The following is a 27,726-nucleotide window of genomic DNA, read 5'->3' as shown; positions in this document are numbered from 1 at the left end:
CTAGAGATGTTTCTAGCAGGGCTTTTTTTTTTCCAGCTGGAACTTGCTAGAACTCAATTCCGGCACCTTTCAGGTGGGCGCCATTGTAAGAGAACAAGAGAGGTGTTCGTGGTGAGATATGGCGCCTCTTTTTCTAGAAAAATAGCACTGGCTCATTGATTGGTGCAGGAACAGTGGGAAGGAGGGGATGAATATTCTGAACGTCCCCACAGGTGTTTCATTAGATGAGAGGCGGGGGCTGTGAGCAGTATTCTGGGGTGCAAGTGGAACTTCGTCCTGTCAAGCTGCCCGCTCTTTTGATGATTTCTGAAAGGGCTTAAGAGGATGAACCTGCCTACAGCGCACCAGAACCTGTGGTTGTTGGAGCAGCACTGTGCAACTGGGGTAGAAGGGATTGTCTCTGCTCTAGCAACCAGTGCCAATCAATGTGTTATGGGTGATATATAAAGCCTAAACAACTTGGGATCCAGACAGCCCATGTGCTACAATGTTCTTCTCAATGTTCTGCTGCCAAGAATGGTAGTTAGCAGGAACACGGAATAGGGCTCAGTTGGGGAATATCTTTCTTTTGGAGGTACAGTTGGTGTCAACAATATTTGATTTCTGGTGTCAACTTAAAACGTACCTGTTCTCTCAAGCATTTATATGCAATGAGCCTATGAGATTTATTTTTATTTTTGCAGTACAGTGGTACCTCGGGTTAAGTACTTAATTCATTCTGGAGGTCCGTTCTTAACCTGAAACAGTTTTTAACCTGAAGCACCACTTTAGCTAATGGGGCCTTTTGCTGCTGCCACGCCACCAGAGCACGATTTCTGTTCTCATCCTGAAGCAAAGTTCTTAACCCGAGGTACTATTTCTGGGTTAGCAGAGTCTGTAACCTGAAGCGTATGTAACTCGAGGTACCACTGTATCATCTGGACTTTCTAAAGATTTTTTAAAATGGTGTTTTAACTGTATTGTTATCTGCTCTAATTTCATTGCATTGTTTCAATTTCCTATATATGACATAACCACCCTGAGCTTAGTGACAATGAATGTTGGAATAGAAACTTTCTAAATAAGGCAGGTTCAACCCAGGGGCGTAGGAAGGGGGGCAGTGGGGGCGGGCCACCCCAGGTGCCCTCACTGAGAGGGGTGACATTCGCGCACCACCCGCCCACGACTCTCAAGCCTATCCCAAGCCGTTGGGGTAAGAGAGGGAGTTGCACTACTTTGCCAGTGGCGTTCCCCCCTTCCCCCTTCATTTTGACAGCTTGGGGGAGGCTTGGGAGTCATGGGCAGGCAGCGTGCCAAATGTCTGCCGTGGGTGGTTCGCTCTGCCCCCAGCTGCAGCGCGCACACCCTACTCCGGGCCCCTGGGCAGCTATCCTGTGCCTGGTAGGGCACCCTCCATGCCACGCCCCCCTTGGGAGCACGCCCACCCTGGGCAGCACGAGCATATGCTCCACCACTGGTTGAGAGCCAGTGTGGTGTAGTGGTTAAGAGCGGTAGTCTCGTAATCTGGGGAACTGGGTTTGCTTCCCCGCTCCTCCACATGCAGCTGCTGGGTGACCTTGGGCCAGTCACACTTCTTTGAAGTCTCTCAGCCCCACTCACCTCACAGAGAGTTTGTTGTGGGGGAGGAAGGGAAAGGAGAATGTGAGCCGCTTTGAGACTCCTTAGGGTAGTGATAAAGCGGGATATCAAATCCAAACTCCTCCTCTTCTTCTTCTTCTTCTTCTTCTTCTTCTTCTTCTTCTTCTTCTTCTTCTTCCACCGGGGAGACCAGCACCACGTCAGTTGTGTAAGGCAGTATTATTATGAGGAGGACAAGAAAGAGAGCAAGGAGGGAAAAACAGAGAGAGAGAAAGATTATCATAAATGGGGACCGGGGAATAAAACGAGACTATTGCACTAGCAGCAGAAGAAAACAGTGTGAGTTGAGCTGTGGAATTCTGAATTGTAGGTTTATTTTGTGGTGGTGATGAGGCAAGTTGATCTGTTGGCTACAAGCAGGGAACAGCTACAGCGAGCACAATAAAATAATGTAGCTGCCTCTAGCAGGCAGGGCAGAGTCATGCCTTAGCCGCACTAATACAATCATGAGGTTTGCTGGACCAGATTAGATTATTCAATTTAGAATCTAGCAGCCCTCGGAATGAACAGAAGAAAGGAAAAAGCTTGGATGATCCTTCCATTCGCCAGCTGAAGTAAAAGGGGAAGGGATGATCATTCGGGTGGACTGAACATTCCTTTCCAACCCTTTCAGCAGACAATGGATTTATGCCCTGAAGCATGAGGGTTAATTACCATTACTTTAGCCTGGCTGCCTCCACTTCCTTGCTCACCCGCTTCCTCTCAGCCTCTCTCATGAAGGTGCATTTCCTGCTTTCAGCAAAGAGCAATTATCACTTGACAATTAGCAGCACAGATGTGGCAAAATTTGAATTTTCATGATTATTCAATAAGATATGGAGTGGCGCCTCAGGATGAAGAAGCCTTTTGAAAATACCGAGCGGTAAAGAATTACTGCAGCTCATTTATTTATTTCTTTTAAGCATGAGGCAGTCAGTGTTAAAACGGGGGGGTTGAGAATCAAAACGCTCAAGCCATACTCACCAATCCCTTTCTCCAAACTATAGTTGCCACCTTTGAAACAGAACAGTTTCTTTAGTTGTATAATTTATATACAGTGGTACCTGCAGCCAATCGGAAGCAGGTTTCCTTGGTTTCCGAACATTTTGGAAGTCAAACAGACTTCCAGAACGGATTCCGTTCGACTTCAGAGCTACCACTGTACAACCTTTAGAAGACACCTTTAGAAGAGCCCTGTATAGGGATTTTTTAAAATGTTTAATGCTTTCTTGTGTTTTTAAATATGTTAGAAGCTGCCCAGAGCGGCTAGGGCAACCCATAATAAAATTATTATTATTATTGAATAGGAGGTCCTTGTTTTCATCAGGGAAATATTGGAGGGTATGCAATTAAATAAGTCAAACTTCGTTGTAGCTGAATTGTATTGGATGTTGTGGGCAGTTCGGTGGGCAGGGGAAAGCACCACACAAATACCACCATCAAAAACACATTGACCTAGAATTTATTGAATTCTGTCAGAATGTAATTCCAGGTTAGTGTGTCTGGGATTGCAGCCTAAGTATATATTTGTTGTCGTTTAGTCGTTTAGTCGTGTCCGACTCTTCGTGACCCCATGGACCAGAGCACGCAAGGCACTCCTGTCTTCCACTGCCTCCCGCAGTTTGGTCAAACTCATGCTGGTAGCTTCGAGAACACTGTCCAACCATCTCATCCTCTGTCGTCCCCTTCTCCTTGTGCCCTCCATCTTTCCCAACATCAGGGTCTTCTCCAGGGAGTCTTCTCTTCTCATGAGGTGGCCAGGGTATTGGAGCCTCAGCTTCAGGATCTGTCCTTCCAGTGAGCACTCAGGGCTGATTTCCTTAAGAAAGTATATATAGTGTGCAACAATTACGTCAGCACGTAATGAGCCTTAGGGTTAAGCCCTGCTGATCTGGCTTGTTGAGGAAAAACACTACCAAGCTAAACTCACAAGCGCACCGCATTTGCAGATTCACCTGCTCAGGTCTTCCTCTTCAGACCCCAAACTTATCTCGTGGAATATGCAATGCAGCTATAAGGACCACGTCTGCCGTGGGGCAAAATGGTTGCAGCTACAATACAAGCTTGGGCTCTTTTAATCACAATGGTCGCAGGTAATTTTGGTCGTGGCATTGGTTGTTTTCAGCCTCTAATCTAATGTCTTTCCTCAGACCTAGATGTCAAGCTTACAATTTGAATATCGCATTGCTTCTAATAAAATATAATTAGAATATATTTTGAGCAGGGTTGGAAGAAAATGTTGTTCACATATATATTTTTCTAAACCAACAGACTTGTGTTGCTTATCTATGGTAGCGGTCACAGGTTATTATTTTCTTTCTGTCTCAACTCAAATCTAGCTGTTACATCTCTCGCCACCTATATATCATAAAAAAAAAAATCCTTCTAGTAGCACCTTAGAGACCAACTAAGTTTGTTATTGGTATGAGCTTTCATGTGCATGCACACTTCTTTGGGTATCTTCAGGTATCTGAAGAAGTGTGCATGCACATGAAAGCTCATACCAAAAAGAAACTTAGCTGGTCTCCAAGTTGCTACTGGAATGAATTTTTTTATTTTGTTTCAACTACGGCAGACCAACACGACTACCTACCTGCACCTAAATATCAGATTTCTAATTATATCAGTGTAATATAATTAGAATATATTTGGAAACTGTGGGAAGAAGTAAATGTTTTGGGTTTTTTCCTCTAAACCAAGTTTGCTGTCAGTAACGATATCAAGCAGTTGCTTCGTGTTTGGCAAAGTCGTAAAAAGTAGTGTTCACAGAATAGCGTTCAGCCTGATTAACTGCTTTTGTAAGCCCATGAATCTATTCAGAGCCACATTTAAGGCGGCTTACAGTGCAATCTTATGCTTACCTACTTGGAAGCAAGTCTCACTGAGTTCAATGAGGTTTACCCCCAGGTAAGTGGGCACAGAATTGCATACTCAGTTATTTTTCATGAACACCAGTTAGCTGCAGCTGGGCAATACGAAAACATAGAATGAAGGAAATATCAAAGGGAAAGGTTCTGCAAATAGGAATTGGATATTCCCATAGCCGTCAACGTTTCCCTTTTTAAAGGGAAATTCCCTTATTCTGAATAAGATTCCTCACAAGAAAAGGGGAAAGTTGACAGCTATGGATATACCTGGACTCATTTTCAAGTAATTTCCATGACAATGGACAGGAAGAGAGCTACTGGATTCTGTAGACAGGGAGTAGAACATCTGACATAGACTTACTTAATCAGAAACTTGTGCTTGCTGTAAACATCAATAAAAGCTGGGGTGGTTTGATCCCCCACTCCCCACAATAACAAAATGCAGAACATTTGGTTTAGCAGATGCCTGTTCTGGCTGAAAAGAATTAATGCCTGAGAAACCCTTCCCTTTCCACACCTAACTTTTGACGCATCTCCCACTTCGCTGGCATGCAAATAATTTTCAGTCCACTGAAATATGGGCCTCTCTGAGTGGCTGGCTCTGAAGTTCTATAAATGTTCTAATCCAGTTGACGTGGGTGACAGTGGCCTTGCTTCCCAGAAGGCCAACAATAAGCAATATTAGCTGCTAATTACAGAAAGGGTTGGGTGGCGCTGCCTCGAGAACGTAAGACAGATTCCCTTCATTAGCTCTACAAGCTACTTTCAGAAGAAAAATCAAAAGTTTAAAAATGCACATACCCTGCAAAATGGTTCAAATGTATTAAGGACACTCCCCACTTTCTGATTCCTGATCTTGATTAAGCACTGCAACTGCTTTGCTGCTATATTTAGTCTGAAGGGATAGCTGAAGGGTGCCATTTAATTTTAATTTTTTGCTTGAATTTGGACACTTAAGAGAAATCTATTTCAATTGAGGTTTAGACTCCTCGGCCTGGTTTTAGAAGTTAAATATCTGAGTGGACAGTGGTGTAAATAGATAAGTATAGCAGACCCTCCAGGTGCCCCCAAATGCGTAGAAAGGTCAGGTGGTACCCAGTGCAGAAAATTTCTTGTCACCCCCCCCCACACACACACATTGGTTTGTGTGTTTTTTTGACTGCAAAAATGGTTTCACAGTATTTCATATTTTCTTACAAAGGAATGTGGATTCTGGGCCTCTGATAACAAGTAGGCGACTATGGACAGATACTTAAATCTACAGGATGGATTGTCTTTTGGTTTGTGTTCTTTTATTTATATTTATTTAATAAAATTTATTTTTAAAAACCTGCAAAGTGGTTTACCAAAACAAAAAAAACAGCACAGCAGCAAAATCAAGAAAAAATAACAATCCTACTTTAAAACATACAAAAGCTAAAATATTAAGATTAAAATTACTTCAACTTCCTCAGCCTCTAGGTATGCTTGCCGAAAGAAGAATGCTTTTAGCAGGAGCCCGAAAAGAGTCTAGCAAAAGCATGTGCTTTGTTGCAATAGGCGTGGAGCTCCAAAGTGCAGGTGCTGTCACAGTAAACAATGCAGTACAGATATTATGTGGATCCTGTAGTAGTGCTTGAAACTGAAGGGGAGGTTTTATTTATTATGATTTCACCATGCTCTGTATTATCTAATCTACTCAGCCTGGTCTCATTTTCTTCACATAGGCTGACTTTCCACGACCCGGGAAGCTCAGTGGAGGGTAGGGCAGTAGGGCGGTTCATAAAAAACTTTTCTTTTTAAAAAAAGCCTGCTCCATAGGTCTTATCTCCCTAAACTAGGGATTATATAGCTATATCTGAAATTTCATGTGTATCAGTTAATATATTGACCCTGCTCCACAGAATTGAAATTTCAGCCTTCACGACATAGGAAGACGGCCAAATAAACAGCCATTTTCGTGGGGGGACTCCAATTTAAGAAAATGGGGGGAGATGACCCCGTGAATAAGACGCCCCCAAATTTTTGACATCATTTTTTAGGGGGGGACTAGTCTTATACACAGAAAAATACAGTATATCATTGTCTATTATTGTAGTTGTTGTTTAGTCGTTTAGTCATGTCCAACTCTTCGTGACCCCATGGACCAGAGCACGCCAGGCACTCCTGTCTTCCACTGCCTCCCACAATTTGGTCAAACTCATGCTGGTAGCTTCGAGAACACTGTCAAACCATCTCATCCTCTGTCGTCCCCTTCTCCTTGTGCCCTCCATCTTTCCCCATCAGGGTCTTCTCTTCTCATGAGGTGGCCAAAGTATTGGAACCTCAGCTTCAGGATCTGTCCTTCCAGTGAGCACTCAGGGCTGATTTCCTTAAGAATAGATAGGTTTGATATTCTTGCAGTCCATGGGACTCTCAAGAGTCTCCCCCAGCACCAGAATTCAAAAGCATCAATTCTTTGGCGATCAGCCTTCTTTATGGTCCAGCTCTGACTTCCATACATCACTACTGGGAAAACTATTATGGCCATCTTTAAAGAGAATTTGTGTGCTGTGTTCCGTAACTTCTCCCAGATGTCTGCTGGAATGTTTTCCTCTATACCTTGAACCCATTTTTATCATGTAGCGGTATTGATATCTATTTAAAGGGACATCAGGAGACATACAGGGAGCACTGTTCAGGGATCAAGTTGGAACCCCTGTTTTGGCAATCCGTAATGAGGTTTCAAGAGTGCTCAGGCAGTGATATGTAGTATAAGAGCAGGAATGTTTCAAGAAACATTGTAGAGGAGCTAGGACCAAGCTAGGGATGAGGCACTGCCACTTATGTCACAGCAGCAATGATGATGATATCTCTTGGGGCACTACAGTATTTGCAAATCCTCTACATGCCAAATAATTAAGTAATAATTAAGTTATTGATTGTTAGTTAATTAATTAATTAAGTAAGTAATTAAGTAATTAATAACCTCAATAAGGTAGTAGCAAAGAGAGGAATTCCCTGCCTAAACAAAACAACTAGAGCAGGCATGGCCAAACGTGGCCCTCCAGCTGTTTTGGGACTACAACTCCCATCATCCCTAGCTGACAGGACCAGTGGTCAGGGATGATGGGAACTGTTAGTCCCCAAACAGCTGGAGGGCTAAGTTTGGCCATACCTGAACTATGGAAACGCCTAGAGAAAACAACTATTGTTTTCTCACTTCTATGCCCACAATATTCAATAAATACTGGAAGCTCACAGGGTCTTGTGTCTTATACATGTGTGGTATCTAACCAATTCATTTTCCGAGAAGATCCATTGAAATCAGTTAAGTAAGTCATTATTTTACCCACTTTGTCCCGATTTCCCACAGGTGCAAGTAATTCGTGTGAGCTGCAAGGCATGGACTGATGCCATCCCTTGTCATGACATCTTGGCTGCCTTTTTCGCTTTTCTTTTAACTGACACACTTTTCTTTACCTCAGGAGCCGCTTGAGAAACTAGATCCTTATTTGAGGTGTTCTTCATTTTGCTTCCAAACCGATTAAGATGCTCGACCGCCTGAGTTTGGTCTTATAGGGCCTGACACATAACTCCATACAGGGATGGCACCATAGAGTTCATCTGCTGTAGGATAGAGTGGCCTACCTTCTGTAAGCCACCTTGAAACCTGGCAGACCTGAAAGGTAGATAATCAGGGGAGATGATTTGGAAAGAGGCCAACTCAGAATCAAGAGAAAAGTTCTGAATTCTTCCTCAATTGGGTTTTGTTTTTAAAAAAAAGTTAATAATGTGTTCTGCATTGCAATAGGACAATACTGTTGATATTGAATCTACTATTTGGTGGTCGTACTTTGTTTTTGTTTCTAAAGCATTTTCCTACATTCAGGCTGTTTAGAAATAGCAAACAAATCTCACCTCATTGTTACTTTAGATTCACTTTGCATTAACAACTACATTTTGCTCCATAGCACATTATGTTGCTTCTACTAATTATAAAGCGTGTCGCTTAATTTAAAGGTGGAAATGTATTGAATTTACAAACAAATGCTTTCCTGGAACTATTTTCCATCTCTCTCTCTCTCTATATATATAACATGATGTTAATATTTTTAACATAGCCGGCACCATTCATTGCTGCCTTGCAGCTCAAGCAAGTCATTTGCACCTGTGGGAAATGAATACAAATTGGGGAAAATAATGTTTCCTTCCTGACTTAGAAATACTTTGCAGCTGTTTTGCACTGCTGTCCTCCAGGGCAAGGGACTAGACAAGAGGCAGGAAAGTGGGAAATCAGCCCCTGAATGCACCTGCCTTGAAAGCTATAGCCAGAGATTTTAGCCAGTTCACAGCAACTATGAGAGTTTTCCAAAGTGGGATCTTGACTTACTACGGTCCAACTGCTGGAACTGATTTGCCAGTATTCCATGTGGTTGGCTTCACATTTTAATCAGACCCTCAGCTACAAAAGTTGCAGTGTGAGTATGCCAGCCACAGATCCCTAGGGTATTAAATATGCACATAAGCACTGATATAAAATGTGACTGAACACGTGGGCAGTGTTTTCTCTATATGTACACCATCTTGTTTAAATTGGATCTAAGAAGTCCAAATGGGAGTAGACAGATAGATACAGCAAGGACAGTTTAGATATCTCCTTCCCCTCCCCGCCCTCCAGCCATCAACAAACTCAGCCATACTTGGGGGACAAAAACGTATATTTTGTGCCACATGGTTCATTATGTTTCTGTTTTTGAGAGATAAAAGGATGCTTCCAGACAGGTTTATATTGTGGGATGAGTGCTCCTCGTGCATTCAGGGGTTTTTTGCAGCACTCACCAGATGCCATAGTCAAAGTGCCAGCCTGTATTTTACTCCAGTAAGTTAAAAAAAATAAACTTGGCAATGACTCATTTGAGAGATCTCAGTGACCAATTTAAAGTCTTAAGTCTCCACCTGGAAGCACCCCAACTTTAACCCTAACCTGGTATATAAGATCAAAGCCTTCATTCTTCCTTTCTGCTTTCTCGCAGGCATCCACTGTGAAGAAGACATTGATGAATGTCACATGAACCCTTGCCAAAATGGAGGGACCTGTGAGAATTATCTTGGGAATTATACTTGTCATTGCCTAACCGAAGAGGAGGAGGGCATATATTATGGCGGCTGGAACTGCACAGAAGTCCTCCTCGGATGTGTTCAACATAAATGCCAAAATGGGGGGCTGTGTGTTCCTCACTTTATGGATGGACAACACAGATTTAGCTGCATATGTTCAAATGGATATACCGGAGTACACTGTGAAACAATGACCACATTGTCTTTTCAGGGAAATGGGTTCCTTCGGGTTAACAGTATCACAACGCCTGTCCAGGATGGTTTCTATAACATAAACCTTAGGTTTCTGACTATTCAGCCAACAACTTTTCTATTCCACCGAGGGGACAAAAGCACATTTGTGAAGTTGGAGTTACTGAATGGCTACTTACACTTATCCATGCAAGTCAATAATAACCAGTCAAAGGCCTTTTTGCATATAGCACAGAATGTCAGTGATGGCGAATGGCATTCAGTGGAGGTAACCATAGCAAGAGCAGTTACTCTTAAGTTACTCGACAGCTCTTGTATAGAGCCATGTCTCAGTAAAGCTACTGCCACCATAGATAGCGATCAGCCAATGTTTACTTTTCAGAGCACTTTTTTGGGTGGTTTGCCAGTGGGGAACAGGAGCGATGACTCTCTACTAAACATCTATAATATGCATTCTGCACCTTCGTTTGTAGGCTGTCTTCAGGACATTGAAATAGACTTGAACATTATAATCCCAGAGAACATGTCATCTGATTCATCTTTAAATGTCAAGGCAGGCTGCACCAAAAAGGATTGGTGCGAACACCACCCTTGTCAAAACAAGGGGCGCTGCATCAACTTGTGGCTGAGCTATCAGTGCGATTGCTACAGGCCCTATGCTGAGCCAAACTGTGCTACAGGTAAGGTAATGCCCTCAACCCCAGAACCTTAATCGCCACCTGAAATCATTTTGTACAACAGGTCTTATCAGACTGCAGAGCCCTATACTCCAAGCTTTGCTATTGTCCGTCATCTGCTGCTGGAATATTCCTCAGCTACAATGGTGGCAACAAATTTACAGCTTCACCACCATCTTTGCATAAGCATAAGCTATGCATATACAAAGATGGTGTCAATGCTGCCATGTTGAAGAATATGCCAACAGTCAGAACTCAGGCTATGCTAGGGGAGAATTAATGCAGATGGAGGGGGCATTGTGTTCTCTTCAAGGGTTTTCTGCTTACTACTACCTGTTCGGTTGAGCCATCCATGCCACTACAATTGTAAACGATGTCAGCCCACCAAAACTGGCCCAAGATCCACTGGGGAACTTGAGTGAACTCCTACCCATCTCTGTTGTAGAGCATAAATACACACACATATGCACCAGTTACAAACTCTGTGTAAAGTGATCACAGATTCCCAGATACTGGAAGGTTTGCAGAATTTTAGTCCACATTTTGAAAATTCAGACCCAGGTATGCAGATCCCCCAGCTCATTTTTGGACTGAAACTCAAAGCTTATTGCCACAGATAGACCACTGACACGCTCAAATGAGATATCCACACAGCTAAAAATCAAGCCATTTCAATTTGTACACAATTTGGAAGATCACTTAATTTGCTCCCATTTTGGAACACTGACTTGAATTCCATTGAAAGTTATCTTCCAAAATTCGATGAATTTTTATACAGTGCACAAAGCATGGACTAGAGAAAGGCATTTATGGAACAAGAGATGAATTAGACTACATAGCTTCTAGATAAGTGAGGCTTTACTATAAATATACAAGGAAGCAACTTGTCTCACTATACAAATTGACATCCCATGGCCATTAAGGAACGAGGAATTGCTCACAACACCAGTTCGGTGTTTTCTTGTTTTGTCTCTCTCTAGACAACTCATTTCAAGCCAGGTAGAAAAGTCCAGGTAGTTTCAAACTAACAAAATGCCTCTCCAATAGCAGGCAGGCATATTTGGTACTTGTTCTGGCTGGCATCAATATGCCACATTCATTTCTGGTCTTTTGTTCCCAGGCCTCTTAATCATGGCAGTCTCTACCCTTCTCTTTAATGTGAAACATGTTGACTGTTAATTATTCAAATAGATCTGAAGTGAGGCTGGGGATTGTTGCAATGGCTCCCTAAGGCAGTGAGGAGAGAAGCAGAGAGAAGGAATTAATTATTCCCCTATATAGTTTCTAGGGATTTTACTGGTGTTGTTAATATTGATCCAGATCAGGGGGGAAATGCAAAAACAGCTCCCAGGGCAGAAAGGCACTGGTGCAATTGTCTTTCATGATGCGACACATGTGAGGTGGGTCATGGCATCTTGACTTTTCCACCAAACTAGTCAAAATAGACTCTTCTAATGTTGTATTATTTCCATTCCGTGCTGTTGTTTTGATTTCTTACGAGACACGTGGCCACGGGGTGATAATGAGTTGTCTGGTGAGGCGATATAGCTAACATCTCAACTTCTTGACAGTGGCCAAAGATATCCTTTCAAAAAATGTATGGGAGCCAATTCACACATGCATATCACAGTCCTTCATTATCTGCATTGCTATGAAAAATAGCAACAGTGATACATGGGATTCCTTCCCACTTTTCCTCTGCAATCAACTAGTTAATTCAGTGTCTCCAGAATATACAAACCCAGGGTACAATTTAGTTAAAGTCTTAAACCCCAAAGATTTCAGCAGGTGACTTTTAAACCTTATTCTGGGCATTTTCTTTACTGTCCTGCCAACCTCACCCTGCTCTTTTCCAGCCTCTGCCTTCTTCCTTACAACCAGTCCAGGGAATGGCACTGCCTGTCATTTGCCTCCTCCTTAGTAGATGGGACGTAGGTAGCACTGTGGCTTAAACCACAGAGCCTAGGACTTGCCAGTCAGAAGGTCGGCGGTTCGAATCCCCGCGACGGGGTGAGTTCCCGTTGCTCGGTCCCTGCTCCTGCCAACCTAGCAGTTCAAAAGCACATCAAAGTGCAGGTAGATAAATAGGTACCACTCTGGTGGGAAGGCAAACAGCATTTCCATGCGCTGCTCTGGTTCGCCAGAAGCGGCTTAGTCATGCTGGCCACATGACATGTACGCCGGCTCCCTCGGCCAATAAAGCGAGATGAGCGCTGCAACCCCAGAGTCGGCCATGACTGGACCTAATGGTCAGGGGTCCCTAGTAGTGTCAGACTTAGGCACATGCTAAGGTAACAGCCATGTAAAGCCAGAAATTATGAGGGCCCTCTAAATCCATAAAAAGTTATATATTTTGGTCAGTAGCCAGAACAATGGGCAGCAATCCAATTCTGAGAGATGGGTCTGGCATCCCGGCTTTCATCCTGAAATTGCAAAGTATAAAATCATGTAAAACTAGCCACCACAGGCCAGAGAGATTAAAAATATAAGGCTGCAGTTCTATTCCTACTTACTTAAGGCCCACTGAACTCAGTAGACAGTGAGCTACTTGAACATAACAGCCAAGCAGTTAGCTCTGAGAGTTTGTCTTATATTTGAACATATTTAACTTTGACCAAACTGCATCCACTGTTTGCATTCAGCTATTTTTATCTGTGAGAAAAGGTAGATTTTTTTTATTAACCCTCCCCAAAAAACACAGCAAAATCAGATAGAAAGTGTGGGGGAGGGGAGAAACATGAAAGGCAACGTTGCAGATCTCTGGTTCAATCCAAAGCGCCGTATCTATTGCAGATGTTAAATGGCACAGTTGCACTGAATTTAGTGGAGTTATATGGATTTACACCAGCTGATATCTGGTCTGTTCGTGGAGCGGGGGCTTACTAGATCCATTTGTTCAGAAAGCTTCAGCTTCAAAATGCATTCTGATATTTTTTAAGTACTATATCATTTCACATGCTACCCTGTGTGTGCACCTACCTCTTTTTTTATTATTGAAAAATGACATTGCCGGAGCCGTAATTGTAGCAGACGGCTTTGAAGTTGAGCAGTAATTTATCCAAAGGTTTGAAAATCAACTTTGGGATAAGGGGGCTCCATCTGGTAAATATGTTTGCCTCTTTATATGAAGCAAAATTAAAACCATGCAGCTCCAAGAGAAGCTTATACTTCCATTAGGACTGTTGTGAATGATTAGAAAGTATTTGAAACTCCCCCTGCCCACTTCTCCCTAACCACAATATTCTTCTCAATTCACAGCATCCTACCATTTTGATTAAAGGTGTGTGTTCGTGTGTGTGTGTGTGAGAGAGAGAGAGAGAGAAAGAGAGGGAGGTGGGGAAGGGAAGTGAAAGAGAAGATTGGGAGCAACTAACAGTCTCACTGACCCCCCCCCTCCCATGAGTGTATCCAAATTGTAGAGTATTCCTTTGAAAAGATGGTCCAAGGCATTCAAAATTTTAGAAAAATCCAAACATGCAGTACATCTCTTCTGAAAACAGGGAACATCAAGCATACAGTGGTACCTCGGGTTACGTACCGGTACTTAATTCGTTCCGGAGTTCCATTCTTACCCTGAAACCGTTCTTAACCTGAAGCACCACTTTAGGTAATGGGGCCTCCTGCTGCTGCCACGCTGCCAGAGCACAATTTCTGTTCTCATCCTGAAGCAAAGTTCTTAACCCGAGGTACTATTTCTGGGTTAGCAGAGTCTGTAACCTGAAGCGTTTGTAACCCAAGGTACCACTGTATTCTGAAATGGTTAAGGTATACTCATATTGCCTAGTTAGTTGAAACTTTGCAACAATTTCTCACACATGTTTACCTCATGCATAGGTTTGGCTCACGGCAGAGGTATAAAGAAACCCAAGTCGATTTCCTATACGCGCCAAGAACATCTGTCGGCAAAGAAATAACACGCATGTCTGTGCACACATATGTGTGTTGATTTAAGTAACTGGCAAAATGAAGATCAGCTTACCTTCTTTCAATAAACTGATAGTCAGAGTAGATGAAATTTTGGAGAGCTGTAATAATATCTTCCAGCTCTTTAATTCCCCTCCCCCCAAAACACACACACACACACAAAAGTAGCTGCAGGGAGAGGATTTGGACTGGGACTGCTACAACAGAGGAAGAGTTTGGATTTGATACCCCGCTTTTCACTCCACTGGAGGAGTCTCAAAGCGGCTAACAATCTCCTTTCCCTTTGCCCCCCACAACAAACACTCTGTGAGGTGAGTGAGGCTGAGAGACTTCAGAGCCCAAGGTCACCCAGCAGCTGCATGTGGAGGAGCAGGGAATCAAACCTGGTTCACCAGATTACAAGTCCAGCACTCTTAACCACTACACCACGCTGGTTCCATTAACCCTTCCCCCCTACAGTTTTCTCAATGAAAATGACCCACCCCTCATTGCTATTTGCCTTCCTGGGGGAAACCTACTGGTGCAGGGGTATGTTTCATGGGGGAACTGGCACAGGGGAAAGGGTTAACTGGGCTCCAGCACTGGGGTCCTGATATGACTCAAGATAATCCGCAGCTCGATTTTATCAAAAGAAAGAAATCAAAGAAATGGGAGATTTGATCGCAGATGTCCTTTGGAGTTCAACACTGGGCATCACAGTGCTAGTTCTAAGATGCGGGTGGCGCTGTGGTCTAAACCACTGAGCCTCTTGGGCTTGCTGGTCAGAAGGTTGGGGGTCCAATCCCCATGACGGAGTGAGCTCCCTTTCCTCTGTCCCAGCTCCTGCCAACCTAGCAGTTCAAAAGCACACCAGTGCAAGTAGATAAATAGATACCGCTGGGGCAGGAAGGTAAACAGCATTTCTGTGTGCTCTGGCACTCATAACGGTCCTCTCTGGTTTCCGTCATGGTGTTCCATTGCACTAGAAGCGGTTTAGTCCTGCTGTCCACATGACCCGGAAAGCTGTCTGTGGACAAACGCCAGCTCCCTCGGCCTGAAAGTGAGATGAGCACCACAACCCCATAGTCACCTTTGACTGGACTTAACCTACCAGGGGTTCTTTACCTTTTACCTAGCTGTAACAATGAGAAGGATGGGGAAAATATTAGGAACATTGGTCATATTTCTGTGATGACCTCTGCTTTTGCAGGGCTAGCTTCAAGGGGCACAATGAGGACAGCCGAGTCAATGAAGGCAGGAACAAGATCTGGCACAACAAGCCTTTTAAAAGCATGGGTCGTAGCAGAAGGGGAGAGTGCCATTGGGGCTTCACTTCAGGCAGGAAAGTGTCTCAGGCCAACACTTCATAAGATACACTGAATACAGCATTTGTCGTTCAGGAGTCTCTCTCTCTCTCTCTCTCTCTCTCTCTCTCTGTGTGTGTGTGTGTGTGTGTGTGTGTGTGTGTATGTGTGTGTGTTCATAAATAAGTGAACTGCCATACACATATAATCCTAAAAATAGACATAAATAATATCTGTAGATACATGTTCCTGAAGGGAGTATCACCCTCCCACAAATCCATTTTAAACAAGGATGCTGAATTCCAACACACCAAAATTCAGCCTAATGCACAGGATCATTTGCTCTGTGCTGAAACACTGCTCTCTTTTATGAGATAAACTACATGCTCCAAGTTCAGTTCAAAAATGTCCTGTTTCCAACTTCTGTCATAATCAGTGTACCTTGGGCTATGAGTGTAGCAAATTTCAGCTTTCTGGGTGGCATACTAGTATTTACCTTGTGCCCCCCATTTCTAGGGGGAGAAAGCAAACAACTGTTTGCATGGTCCAGAAATATATTTATCATACAGGGATGCCCTAGAGACACACAGCTGCCACATTTTCAGACATTTCTGGTAATTGGGGTGTCCTGGACTATAGAATTTTCCAGACATACGTCTGAATGAGTGTAAAAGAGCCCCACCCATCCCCATTTCCTATAAATGTTCAGCTTACTGGGATTGTGGCTTGGGGAAAAGTGGGAGAAATAAACAGGAGCTCTTCCAAAGTAGGCCAAGCCCAATCCAGGCAAAGTCAAGGCAGGTCACTAGGTCACTTGCTTAAAGTCAAAATCCTGGACAGTTTTCAGTGCCCCCTGCTGAATGAACTATGGGAGGTGTTATTTCAAACAAGAACTGAGGTGATTTGAGGCCTTGCATAGGCTGCTAGAGCTTGTGCTGCATTTTGCCACATCTCCTTGACATAACGGCTCTGCTGACTTACCACGTCCAGGTTTTGTTTTTAAAAAACATTATCGATATATATATATATATATATATATATATATATATATGAATAAAAATGTGCACCCAACCACCAAGACCATTCCATTGTAACTATCCAGCCTCCCAAAATTTCAACACCTCTTGCGATGGTTTGACCTCTTTTCATTTTAACAGTACAAATTCCACAAAAACCATCCATAGCTCTTCGAAAACATTTCCCCTGCATGTTCTCCATCTTGCCTTAATGGCACGTGTTAATTTATCATTCATAGCTCTATCCCACACCTCTCTATACCATTCTTCCATTTGATACTCACTTCCTAGCTATCATAATTTGTGCAGGTGTCAATAAATTTGTGAACAAGTCCTTTATAGCCTGCAAACCTTCCACCCCATGCCATGTCCAGGTTTTCAGGCACCGGCTTAGTCTACACTATGTGCACCAAATGTACACATTTTAGAGTTGCCCACTAATTATATTGAATAGCCTGTTGATTAAGAAATTGTCTTTTAACTGAATAATTAATTAAATATAACCACATTTGCATATCACTAAAGCCCTAGTAGGTGACTTTTGGGTGTCTTGGAGGAAGCAAATGCAACTTGCAACTTAAGAAACAAAGACTGGAACCCCAAACACATTTACTCGGGAGTGAGAACCACTGAATGCAACAGGATTTGCAATCACTCATAGAGTTGGACAGAAGCGAAAGGCCAAGTTGTTGTTTACCACAACCAGCATAAAATAAAAAGAATCAAACATAACAGGAAGTATCCCTTTAAACTGCAACCTCACTGAATACAATTGACCATCACCAATCAGTCTATTAAAGCTTTTCAGCCAATCTTCTTCATGGTTATTCAGAAATGAGTCCCAATGGATTGAATGGAGCTTACTCCCAAGTCAGCTGCATGGAGGTTTCTTCCAAAAAGTAGAGATCTTTCCCAGTTAGCATCTGTATAGGAATTGCTTTTGGATGTTTTTAAGTGTTTTATTGCTTGTGTGTTTCCCTCCCTAGGCTCCTTTGGAAGGAAGGGCAGGGCATAAATTTAATTGACAACAATTGTGCACAGGATTATAGCTTTACTAGGTTAAGCTATCCATTAAAGTTTAAATTCCTAATATACAAGGGCACACTCGCTTTGGAATTTATAGATAATGGAAGAGCTCTTCAAAGCGCTGCTGCTGCTGTGTGCTTTGTGGTACAGAAATTACTTGCATCTTTGTTAAAGAGAAGTTGACAAACACTAAGTGCTGGGAAGGATTTCCACTGCACACTGCACTCTCTCAGCAGTAGCAGGCAAGCAACAAAGTTGATTTATTTCCATCAGCATCCAGACATAATGGCTCAAGAGGTTAATATTGACCAAGGTTATGCTAAATGCCCATCAAACCACATACCAGATCCAATATTTCTTTTGAAGCAGAGTAATTGAAAACTGCAAGCTCGCTGTGCTCCCTTTTTAAAGACTAACCTTGCTTCCTTTGCCATCTTTGTAACGTTGCGCGTCTAACTGCCACTCGCCGGCTTTGCTGCATCATAAGCGCTCTCTCTCCAACAAGAAAAATGTCTTTCAAGTACTCCCTTAATAGAGAGAGATGGTGTTTTGTTTTTTTAATAAACTAACCTTTCATGCTTAAAAATGACCATTTCAGCACCGAGGGGAAAGATTTATGGACATATGCCTTGTTTTTAACAAGCACATAAAGAAGTTTAAGATCATCTCATTCACAAAATTAAAACATTTCTCACATGTTATTTATGAAATTGTCTATTCAGAAATAAGTCGGGGGTTTATTTCCCCAAACTAAATAAACTGAGCCAGATATGAATCCTGTAACACTTAGAAGGCAGGTTTCCACAATGATCACCCCTGTTTTCATGAGTCTTATAATAATCATGTCATTAAAATAAAACACTGCAGGCAATATGTGTGTGTGTGTGTGTGTGTGTGTGTGTGTGTGAGAGAGAGAGAGAGAGAGAGAGAGAGAGAGAGAGAGAGAGAGAGGTCAGCACCAAAGCAGCTTTCCCGCCCTATGAACTGATTTTTTTTTTGGTCAAGTTTTTGACCAGCTAGGGTTTGTTTTGTTTAACTCCAGTTAACGCTGTTGATGTTGTTTGGTCTGTGAAACCGCACAGGTTTTAGTTCAGATTAGCCAATTGTGATTATTGATTTGGGGCCGTTTCATCTATTAATATAGCACTGTGGAGAGCCAGTGTGGTGTAGTGGTTAAGAGCGGTAGTCTCGTAATCTGGGGAACCGGGTTCGCGTCTCTGCTCCTCCACATGCAGCTGCTGGGTGACCTTGGGCCAGTCACACTTCTCTGAAATCTCTCAGCCCCACTCACCTCACAGAGTGTTTGCTGTGGGGGAGGAAGGGAAAGGAGAACGTTAGCCGCTTTGAGACTCCTTAAAGGGAGTGAAAGGTGGGATATCAAATCCAAACTCATCTTCTTCTTCTTCTGGAAGCCATCCTGGCTTAAGATATTTTGCTGCCTGAAGCAGAGGACCAAAAGATACACCTCCTCAGCCCTCCCTTTGCCATGCAAGGGCCAACACTTTAACTTCAGAAAGCCTCCCTGGGCTGCTTAGACATCAGTTCTTGCCTTCATCTCCCCACTTCCCACTTAAATCCTGCTAAATTGGTGGAAGGACCATAGTTCAATGCATTTGATTTGCATACAGGTACAATCCCTGGCATTTCCTAGTAGGGCTATGTGAGACCTCTACCTTAAACCCTGGAGAACTGGTGCTGGTCTATGTAGACAATACTGAACTAGAGGAAATGATCATCTGACTAGGCGTCAATAAGTTTTTTAATGTTCCTGTGCCTGAACATTAGAGAGCCAGTGTGGTGTAGTGGTTAAGAGCGGTAGACTCGTAATCTGGTGAACCGGGTTCGCGTCTCCGCTCCTCCACATGCAGCTGCTGGGTGACCTTGGGCTAGTCACACTTCTCTGAAGTCTCTCAGCCTCACTCACCTCACAGAGTGTTTGTTGTGGGGGAAGAAGGGAAAGGAGAATGTTAGCCGCTTTGAGACTCCTTCGGGTAGTGATAAAGCGGGATATCAAATCCAAACTCCTCCTCCTCCTCCTCCTCTTCTTCTTCTTCTTCTTCTTCTTCTTCTTCTTCTTCTAACTTTGCTGTGGGGCACCTGGAAGAGAGTCCCAGATGTCAAACATGAATATTCAGGCAGGCTCGTGTGGTGAAAAGTGACCCTTTTAAGTAATCCAGTCCCAATGCAATTTAGAACTTAAAAGGTAAAAGTACCAGTACTTTGAATGGTGCCCAGAAACAAGCCACTTCACCCTGCCATATGGTGAAGTCGACCTAGAGGGGAAACCATTTCCACATGATAGTGTATCTCCAAATAATTTCCAGAATATTTTGGACCAGCTGCCCTGAACTGTTGTGGTGTTCAGGGAGCCGCTTCCCATTCCATGTGATCCACATTAATTAGCACCTGTATTTATTTCTTAGATTTAGCACCATAAGATTTCGGGGCAGTTCACAGAATAAAATACAGGATAAAAAAACCAAGAAAATAAGTAAAACCAAACAGCAAAACAAACCCCCCCCCTTCCCACAGACACATTTTAAAGACTATAGAATATGAATCAGCCAAAGGCCCAATTGAAGAGGAACATTTCTGTCTGGCACCTAAAATATATATAACGAAGGCACTAGGAGAGCCTCCCTAGGTCACCACACTGTTTGAGTAAATGATGAGACTCCATCCCACTTTAATATTATTATTTATTTGATTTCTTTCCTGAACTTTGCCATGTTGTTGCCATGCCTCAATGAAGAGTGAAGGTAGCTTGAGAAGAAGCCAGTTTGTCCAATCCTAGGCGTGATCTTCTCTGAGATTTAGTAAGCCAGTTGGTCCTTTGGGGTATGTGCTCGTGTTAGCAGTATAGTTGCTTCATCTATTTTCTTACATGTGCTGATCACCCATCATGGAATCCAAGGTGGCATAAATCTGGTTTCTAGGTGGTCATCCATCTAGGCTCTGTCTAGACCAGCGGTTCTCAACCTGTGGGTCCCCAGATGGTGTTGAACTACAACTCCCATCATCCCTGAGCTCTGGCCTTGCTAGCTAGGGGTGATGGGAGTTGTAGTTCAACAACATCTGGGGACCCATAGGTTGAGAAAGGCTGGTCTAGACCAAGATCTGCTTAGCTTTAGCAAGCCTCATATACCTTCAGACAATATCCTGGGTTCTCAACCTGTGTACTCTGTACAAGGCCGATCTTAACGTTGGGCAAGATTCCTGCATTGCAGGGGGTTGGACTAGATGACCCCTGTGGTCCCTTCAACTCTACAATTCTAAGATTTGAAGGTACAAGAAGAAAAATAAGATTTAAGTTTGACCATTTTCCTTCACTTGAACGTTTTAAGATTTTTACTTATTGGGGTTTGTTGTTGTCTGAGAGATTGGCATTTGTGCCAGACTTGATTTCAGATCAAGAAAAAGGATGATCAGCCATCATACCTGGTCATCTAAATTTTCAGTTTAGTCTAACGAGGAGAATATAGCACACCAGTAGATTGGCTATAACCAGAAGGAAATCTGTACAACAGGAACTGCCAAAGCAAATCCCAATTTATTTTTTTAAAGATTGTTACAGCATATTGGGTCTCACATCCCTCAGAGCTGATGGCAAAATACCCAAAATAGACACAAAGAGGCACATATCCAATTGCCAGCCTACACCTTATTAGAAGCTTATCTAGAGCTGAACACAGCAGAAGGACAAAGAGGAAGCAACATTGCTGCCTGATGTCCCAAGACAAAAAGTCTGCTTTATAGCTTGATCAACAAGCAGACTGCATATGCTACAGAGCTGGGATCCACTCATACCAGAGGCCCTGCTCTGGTGTAAGCATCAGAGAAAATGTTTCCTTTCATAGGGCCCACTCTGCCTCATCCCCGGTTCAGTCAACACTGACCTCTCTTTTTGCCTGGCAGGAAGCAGGCTGAGCTGAAAACAACATGGAAATGGGGGAATTAACCTGCATTTTTTCCTACATCAAATAGTTGTGGTTTCTACATTGTGACAGATTTCTAGAATCAGCTTGCAGGGACTAAGGAAGTGTTCTTTCTTGTGTGTGTTTCCATGGGACTCAAGCTTGCTATTCTCATACTTGTTCCTCAGAACTTTCATCAGATTCATAGGGAGACAGAAATGTCCAACGTTGGCCCCTGTGATTGGCAGATAAGATCCAAAATGTATGTTGAAGGGGGAGGCCAACAGTTCCCTTGCCCTCTAAAATTCAGGAGGAATTTTGAGTTCAGGAGGAAATCCTTCCCAATTCAGGTTTGACAACCAATAGTCCCTGAGCATGAGCAAAATTCACGGAGTCATCCAACAAAAAGGGAAACAACGTTGGGGCCACAGTGTTCAAGACACTCAATATGTTATCTGTCTTTGCCTCGCACATTAGAGATGGGCCATCAGGAGAAAAACAGAACTACTGAACAGAATATTGGGCGATCCCTGATGAGATTGGAAATGAGGAATGTAAGACATGTGGGTTACAACCCTTACCTTCCCAAAAGGACTGAAACTGAAGCATCAGAGCCAGCCATTGCTGGTCCCCTAGCTTTGAATTGGGGCCAGTTATATCATATCATCTCAGACAGAAGGTAGAATTATATATCTCAATCTTTAAAAGGCTGCACTTGCTTTGCAGGATTCGTAATGCATCTTTCAAAGGAGTGGTACAAACCATAGTAGTTTGCCACTGAAAGTGCCATTAGGTATTTTAGTTTAGAATGCCAGAGCATTCCCGGTCTGTTTTGCAATATGTCCATTTTTCCATCAGTATTCCTGTCTTAAAGTTGTATTATTATTATTTTTCTCTCTCTTTTTGCCATGTGAACTCAAGAGTACATTCCAGGAAGATTTGGACATGAGGAATCCAAAGGGTTTGCTGCTTTTCCTTTAGAAGGCAGCGACGACGAAAGTGTGACAATCTCAATGTTTGTCCGAACACGCAAGCCTTCTGGCTTGTTGCTGTCTCTGAAAAAAGGCGCAATCCTATTTCTTAAGGTCTGGTTAGAAGGTGGGAAACTCCTGGCGTCGGGCCTAAGCTCTGACAAACTCCTTGGAACACAGCCTGTGAATGATGGAAATTTCTATTTGATATCCTTAAAAATCAAGCCAAACAAGACCGAGCTATTCCAGTCTTCACAGAACCTGGGCTACATTTCTATCCCTGTAATAAAAATCCAGAGCGGTGATATTATGTACATCGGAGGATTACCCGACGACCAAGAAACCCATGTAAATGGTGGCTATTTCAAAGGCTGCATCCAAGATTTAAGACTGGGCAACCAACCACTGGAATTCTTCCCTGTCACGACTTCATCAGATTCTGTCATCAGAAAGAGCACGCTGATCAACATTGCCCCAGGCTGCATCGGAGACAACCTCTGTCAGGTAAGGATGCTGTTTCTCAAAGTGCCGTTTCCATGTTTGCAGCGAGGAATTCTCTTTTGAACTAGCAGTGCTCCGAAAACAGCATGTGACAGTAAGAATATCTGAACACGATATCCGAAACAGGCAGGTAAGATCAGGTTTTTGTCAAACAGCCCCACACTTTGCGGGCGCCGAGACCGCAGAAACATCTGGGAGGCTGGAAAGCCCGGCGCTTGAATGGCAAGGTAATGATAACCAGTTAGCACGCCTGCTATTCATTAAGGGCAACTTGAACTCACTGTAGTTTTTCAAACCAAAATATTCTCATAATTACTGTAAAACCAGACTTTCGAAGCAGGCTAATCACACGGTCTGTTATGGGCATTTGGGCCTGGCAATGAAGCCTGTAAAAATATTAAAGAAGAGAGGAATGTTGTATCACCACACAAATACAAAGGCAGCCCCTATGTGGGTTGGATCTACCAGAAATCACACGGTCCTCATTTAACTTTGCATAAAAAGTAATGGATTTATAAACAAACGCCATCTCTGTTACATATGTGCAAATACAAGTGGGCTGGCGGAATGTGTTCTAATGTCAGTTATGTGTTCCTGTACAGTGTGTTTCATACGAAACAACTTTTTTTCTTAATGTCTCAAACATTTCATGATTTATTTATTTTTTAAAAATCACTTACAATCATGCTGAGCACTTTTTCCTGTGCTTACCCTTCTTTCAACTTATTATCATTATTAATATATTATTTGCCTTTCATACAAGCGCCTCAAGGTGATGTACAATAAAAACAGTTAAAAGCAGTTAAAAGCACAAAAAAGCAAATACGTTTAAGACAAACTAATTTAGCAAAAAACTGGACACCCATGGCACAGGCCCATTCACCCAGTTGGGAAAGCTTGAAACAAAAACGTTTTCAATTTCCCCCCCAGAAAAGTGCAGATGATGGGGTCCTGTTATATCTTGGCAGGCATGATATTCCACAGAACGAACCATCATCCCTTCAGAAAAGACTTCAAGAGTGGCACATTTCCCCTAATTTACTTTCACGTCTGCCTAGGCCCTTCTCCTCTGTTCTCTTCCATTTATAGCCCAATGCTGCTCTGAAAACTGAGAACCAGTTCACCCATGCACAGACATCATTTGATTTCTCACAATTTGATTATATGGCCCATGTCAACTTGCCCCAGAATCTATGAATGGGCTCAGCTGAACAGCAAGAGATCCCCAGACCTCTTTGTGAGGACTGATCTGTGATAACTCATTCACACATGTAAATTGCCATTTGACGCTGCAGTCACCACACAATCAGTGTGAACCAGGCCAAAATGGTCAAAGGCCTGGAAACGATGCCTTATAAGGAACATTTAGCCTGGAGAAGAGGAGGTTAAGGGGTGATATGATAGCCATGTTCAAATATATAAAAGGATGTCACATGGAGGAGGGAGAAAGGTTGTTTTCTGCTGCTCCAGAGAAGCGGACACGGAGCAATGGATCCAAACTACAAGAAAGAAGATTCCACCTAAACATTAGGAAGAACTTCCTGACAGTAAGAGCTGTTCGACAGTGGAATTTGCTGCCAAGGAGTGTGGTGGAGTCTCCTTCTTTGGAGGTCTTTAAGCAGAGGCTTGACAACCATATGTCAGGAGTGCTCTGATGGTGTTTCCTGCTTGGCAGGGGGTTGGACTCGATGGCCCTTGTGGTCTCTTCCAACTCTATGATTCTATGATTCGAAGTAGGCAATATCACATTATCCTGGCTTCAGTTCATAACTTACAATACTACCGCTTCCCACTGAAAGTCTCCCTTCCCCTTCTACTCAATCTCTACTCCCAAACATTCGTTTTTCCTGCTGGCTGTCCTAAGACCAAACCTAGAGAGCTATTTTGTGCATACCCTTCAACATTTCTCCAATGAAAATGGGGCCATCCATCATCATCATCATCATTATTATTATTATTATTATTATTATTATTATTATTATTATTATCCGCCCATCTGACTGGGTTGCCCCAGCAACTCTGGGCAGCTTCTAACATACATAAACACATAATAAAATATTAAACATAAAATAAAAACCCTCCCTGTACAGGGCTGCCTTCAGATGTCTTCTAAAGGTTGTATAGCTACTTATCTCCTAGGCTTGTGGGGGTTGCATGACTCCATACCCTCCAACATTTATCCAGTGAAAATAGGGATGTCTAAGGAAAAGCGGGACATTCTGGGATCAAATCAGAAACTGGGGTGGTTTCTGTGCCCCTGGAAAACAGGAACACTTGGAAGGTCCTAAGACCAAACTTAGAGAACTCTTTTGTGGGCTCACCAAAAAGCCAACACAACCAGCCTATGGTCCAACAAGGAAGAAGGCAGGAAGATGCAAGAGCATCAGTTGTCTATATTAGCTGGAAGTGATTCTCCATTGTTTCAGACCAGGAATCTGTTCCAGGCTTGTCTGAAGTCACAAGGGATTGAACCTGGAATCTTTTGCGCTGAAATCACGTGTGATGGCCTTTTGCTAAAGGTCAGGCCTTGATATGCAGCAAACCTCTGCACGCTCAACGCTCTCTAGCCAGAAAGGCCTTCTTTGTATTGTGCATTCTCTACAAAGGCTCTTTAAAGAGGAAGGTTTCAGGGCACCACCGGATTTCGCCAAGAGTTGTTTGCAAAAACATTTCCCATTCTTATTTGGCAAAGGCTTTACTTGACACGCCTCCTTTCTTCCCTTTGACCACTTTCGCCTTCAATCATCTCTTCTTCTCCTTCATCTTTTGATATCCTTTCTCCTAGGACTAAGTCAAATGGTCTGTTTAAGTGGTTTTCGGAACAAATGAAATATATCTTATCTAAGCTTGTCTGATATGATAAGGTAATACAACTGTGATAATCTTATAGAATCATAAATTTGGAAAAAAATTAAAAAGTCAATTCTGCCAGGCAGGAAAATTTTCCTTTTGGTATGTCGGAAATGTGCTTTTGCAATACAGACCACTACAGAAAGAAATTGGATTGCAACCGTGCCTTAAAACGGTAAAGGAGCCCTATAAAACCCGCATTTATCACAAAAGGAATTCAGTATGCTGTATGATGCCATCCCATGTTCCTGGTTCCTCATGATACTTTGTGAGTTCCCAGACAGCCTGAAAATGATTGGCCCCAATCCATTAAAATCAATGGGGAAAACCTAGTCATGAATAACTGACTAGTCTCATAGCTTTAGGGTTGTGTCCCAATTGTTCTAGTGAGAGCAGACTAGGGTTTCCCAAACTGTTTCTGGAGCAGGGTCTCCAACTGTTTTGTTTTGTTTTGTTTTGTTTTGATTTTTTTGGACGACAACTCCCATCATCCCTAGCTAGTAGGACTAGTGTCCAAAAACAACTGGAGACCCAAGTTTGGGAAACCCTGGAGTAGACCCATTGAAATTAATGAAACTGAGTTAGCCATGTCCATTGATTTTCAGTGGATTTACTCTGAGTAGGGCTAGCATTGGATACAACCGCTAGCTATGATTAATTGAGGCCATTAATCCTGTAGAATACAGACAGCTGCCTTATGCTAAGACCATTGATACATCTGTACCGTTATCAGTTGGGGACTCTAGATTTGACTGGAGCAGCAGCTCTGGGGAGGGGATATTTAACCCCACCCCCATCTCTCCTGTTTTCCTTATCTAAAGTGCCCACAATTGTATTTGGGCACTTTTCCAGTACAGTGGTACCTCAGGTTAAGTACTTAATTCGTTCCGAAGTTCTGTTCTTAACCTGAAACTGTTCTTAACCTGAAGCACCACTTTAGCTAATGGGGCCCCCTGCTGCTGCCGCGCCACCGGAGCACGATTTCTGTTCTCATCCTGAAGCAAAGTTCTTAACCTGAAGCACTATTTCTGGGTTAGCGGAGTGTGTAACCTGAAGCGTATGTAACCCGAGGTACCACTGTAGGCATTTACAGCAGCAGAGCGTGTTTTCATGGCGCTTTTTTAATGAGGAAAATGAGGAAACATGACAGAGCAGTAGGCATAGGAAATAATTCATCTTCTTTCTTTCTCCCACAGCCGCTTTCCTCGATTGCCTTGCTAGAGATACTTGCTTACATTTGACTCCCCTCTCTCCTCTTTAGCCGAACCCCTGCCAAAACGGTGGCGTTTGCTATTCCATCTGGGATGACTTCACTTGCACCTGCCCACCAAATACAGCTGGGAAAGCCTGCGAGGAAGTAAGGTGGTGCGAACTCAGTCCGTGCCCCCATGAAGCCCAATGCCAGCTGGTGCACCGAGGATTTGAATGCAAGTATTCCCCTCTCCTCACCCCTGAAAAACCCTAACGCCCAACCCCCATCTCCTTATCTTTGAGGGACTAAGGCAGCACAGTGTTAATTTTTTCACAAGTGTTTCAGGCTTTCCCAATCCTTGTGATGTATTTATTGGGGCATTTGTTACTGTACATAGCACCACTCTGAAGTTGAGTGTTTCTTAGCAACTTCATTCGTCTTATACCGCAGGAAAGAATTTGCTAAGTGGTAGCGTTACCGGGTGCAAAAACAGCTAGACATTAGGGGGACTGAGGCACTGTGCAGCCACTACACTAGAAAAACACTGTTAAGGTCCCTTATAAGAACACTGGATAAAAATCCAGTCATTTATCCAGGCATCTCTGTCGCCTTTTCAG

General features: G+C 43.0%; 1 protein-coding gene across 2 annotated transcripts in view; it reads left to right on the top strand.

Moving 5' to 3' along the window:
- The window catches only part of CRB1 (crumbs cell polarity complex component 1), a 177,381-nt gene that overhangs the window by 125,291 nt on the left and 24,364 nt on the right, over positions 1-27,726 (top strand). For both annotated transcript variants that reach the window (XM_083745309.1, XM_083745308.1), the window contains 3 exons: positions 9,479-10,435; positions 22,517-23,070; positions 27,179-27,344. In XM_083745309.1, the coding sequence (XP_083601435.1) occupies positions 9,479-10,435; positions 22,517-23,070; positions 27,179-27,344 (1,677 nt within the window). The remainder of the gene's footprint in view (positions 1-9,478; positions 10,436-22,516; positions 23,071-27,178; positions 27,345-27,726) is intronic.

The sequence above is a fragment of the Podarcis gaigeae genome (assembly GCF_964106915.1).
Source record: "Podarcis gaigeae genome assembly, chromosome: 6".
Taxonomy (NCBI): domain Eukaryota; kingdom Metazoa; phylum Chordata; class Lepidosauria; order Squamata; family Lacertidae; genus Podarcis; species Podarcis gaigeae.
Note: the sequence above shows the minus strand (reverse complement) of the source record. Positions and strands in the feature narration are given on the sequence as shown.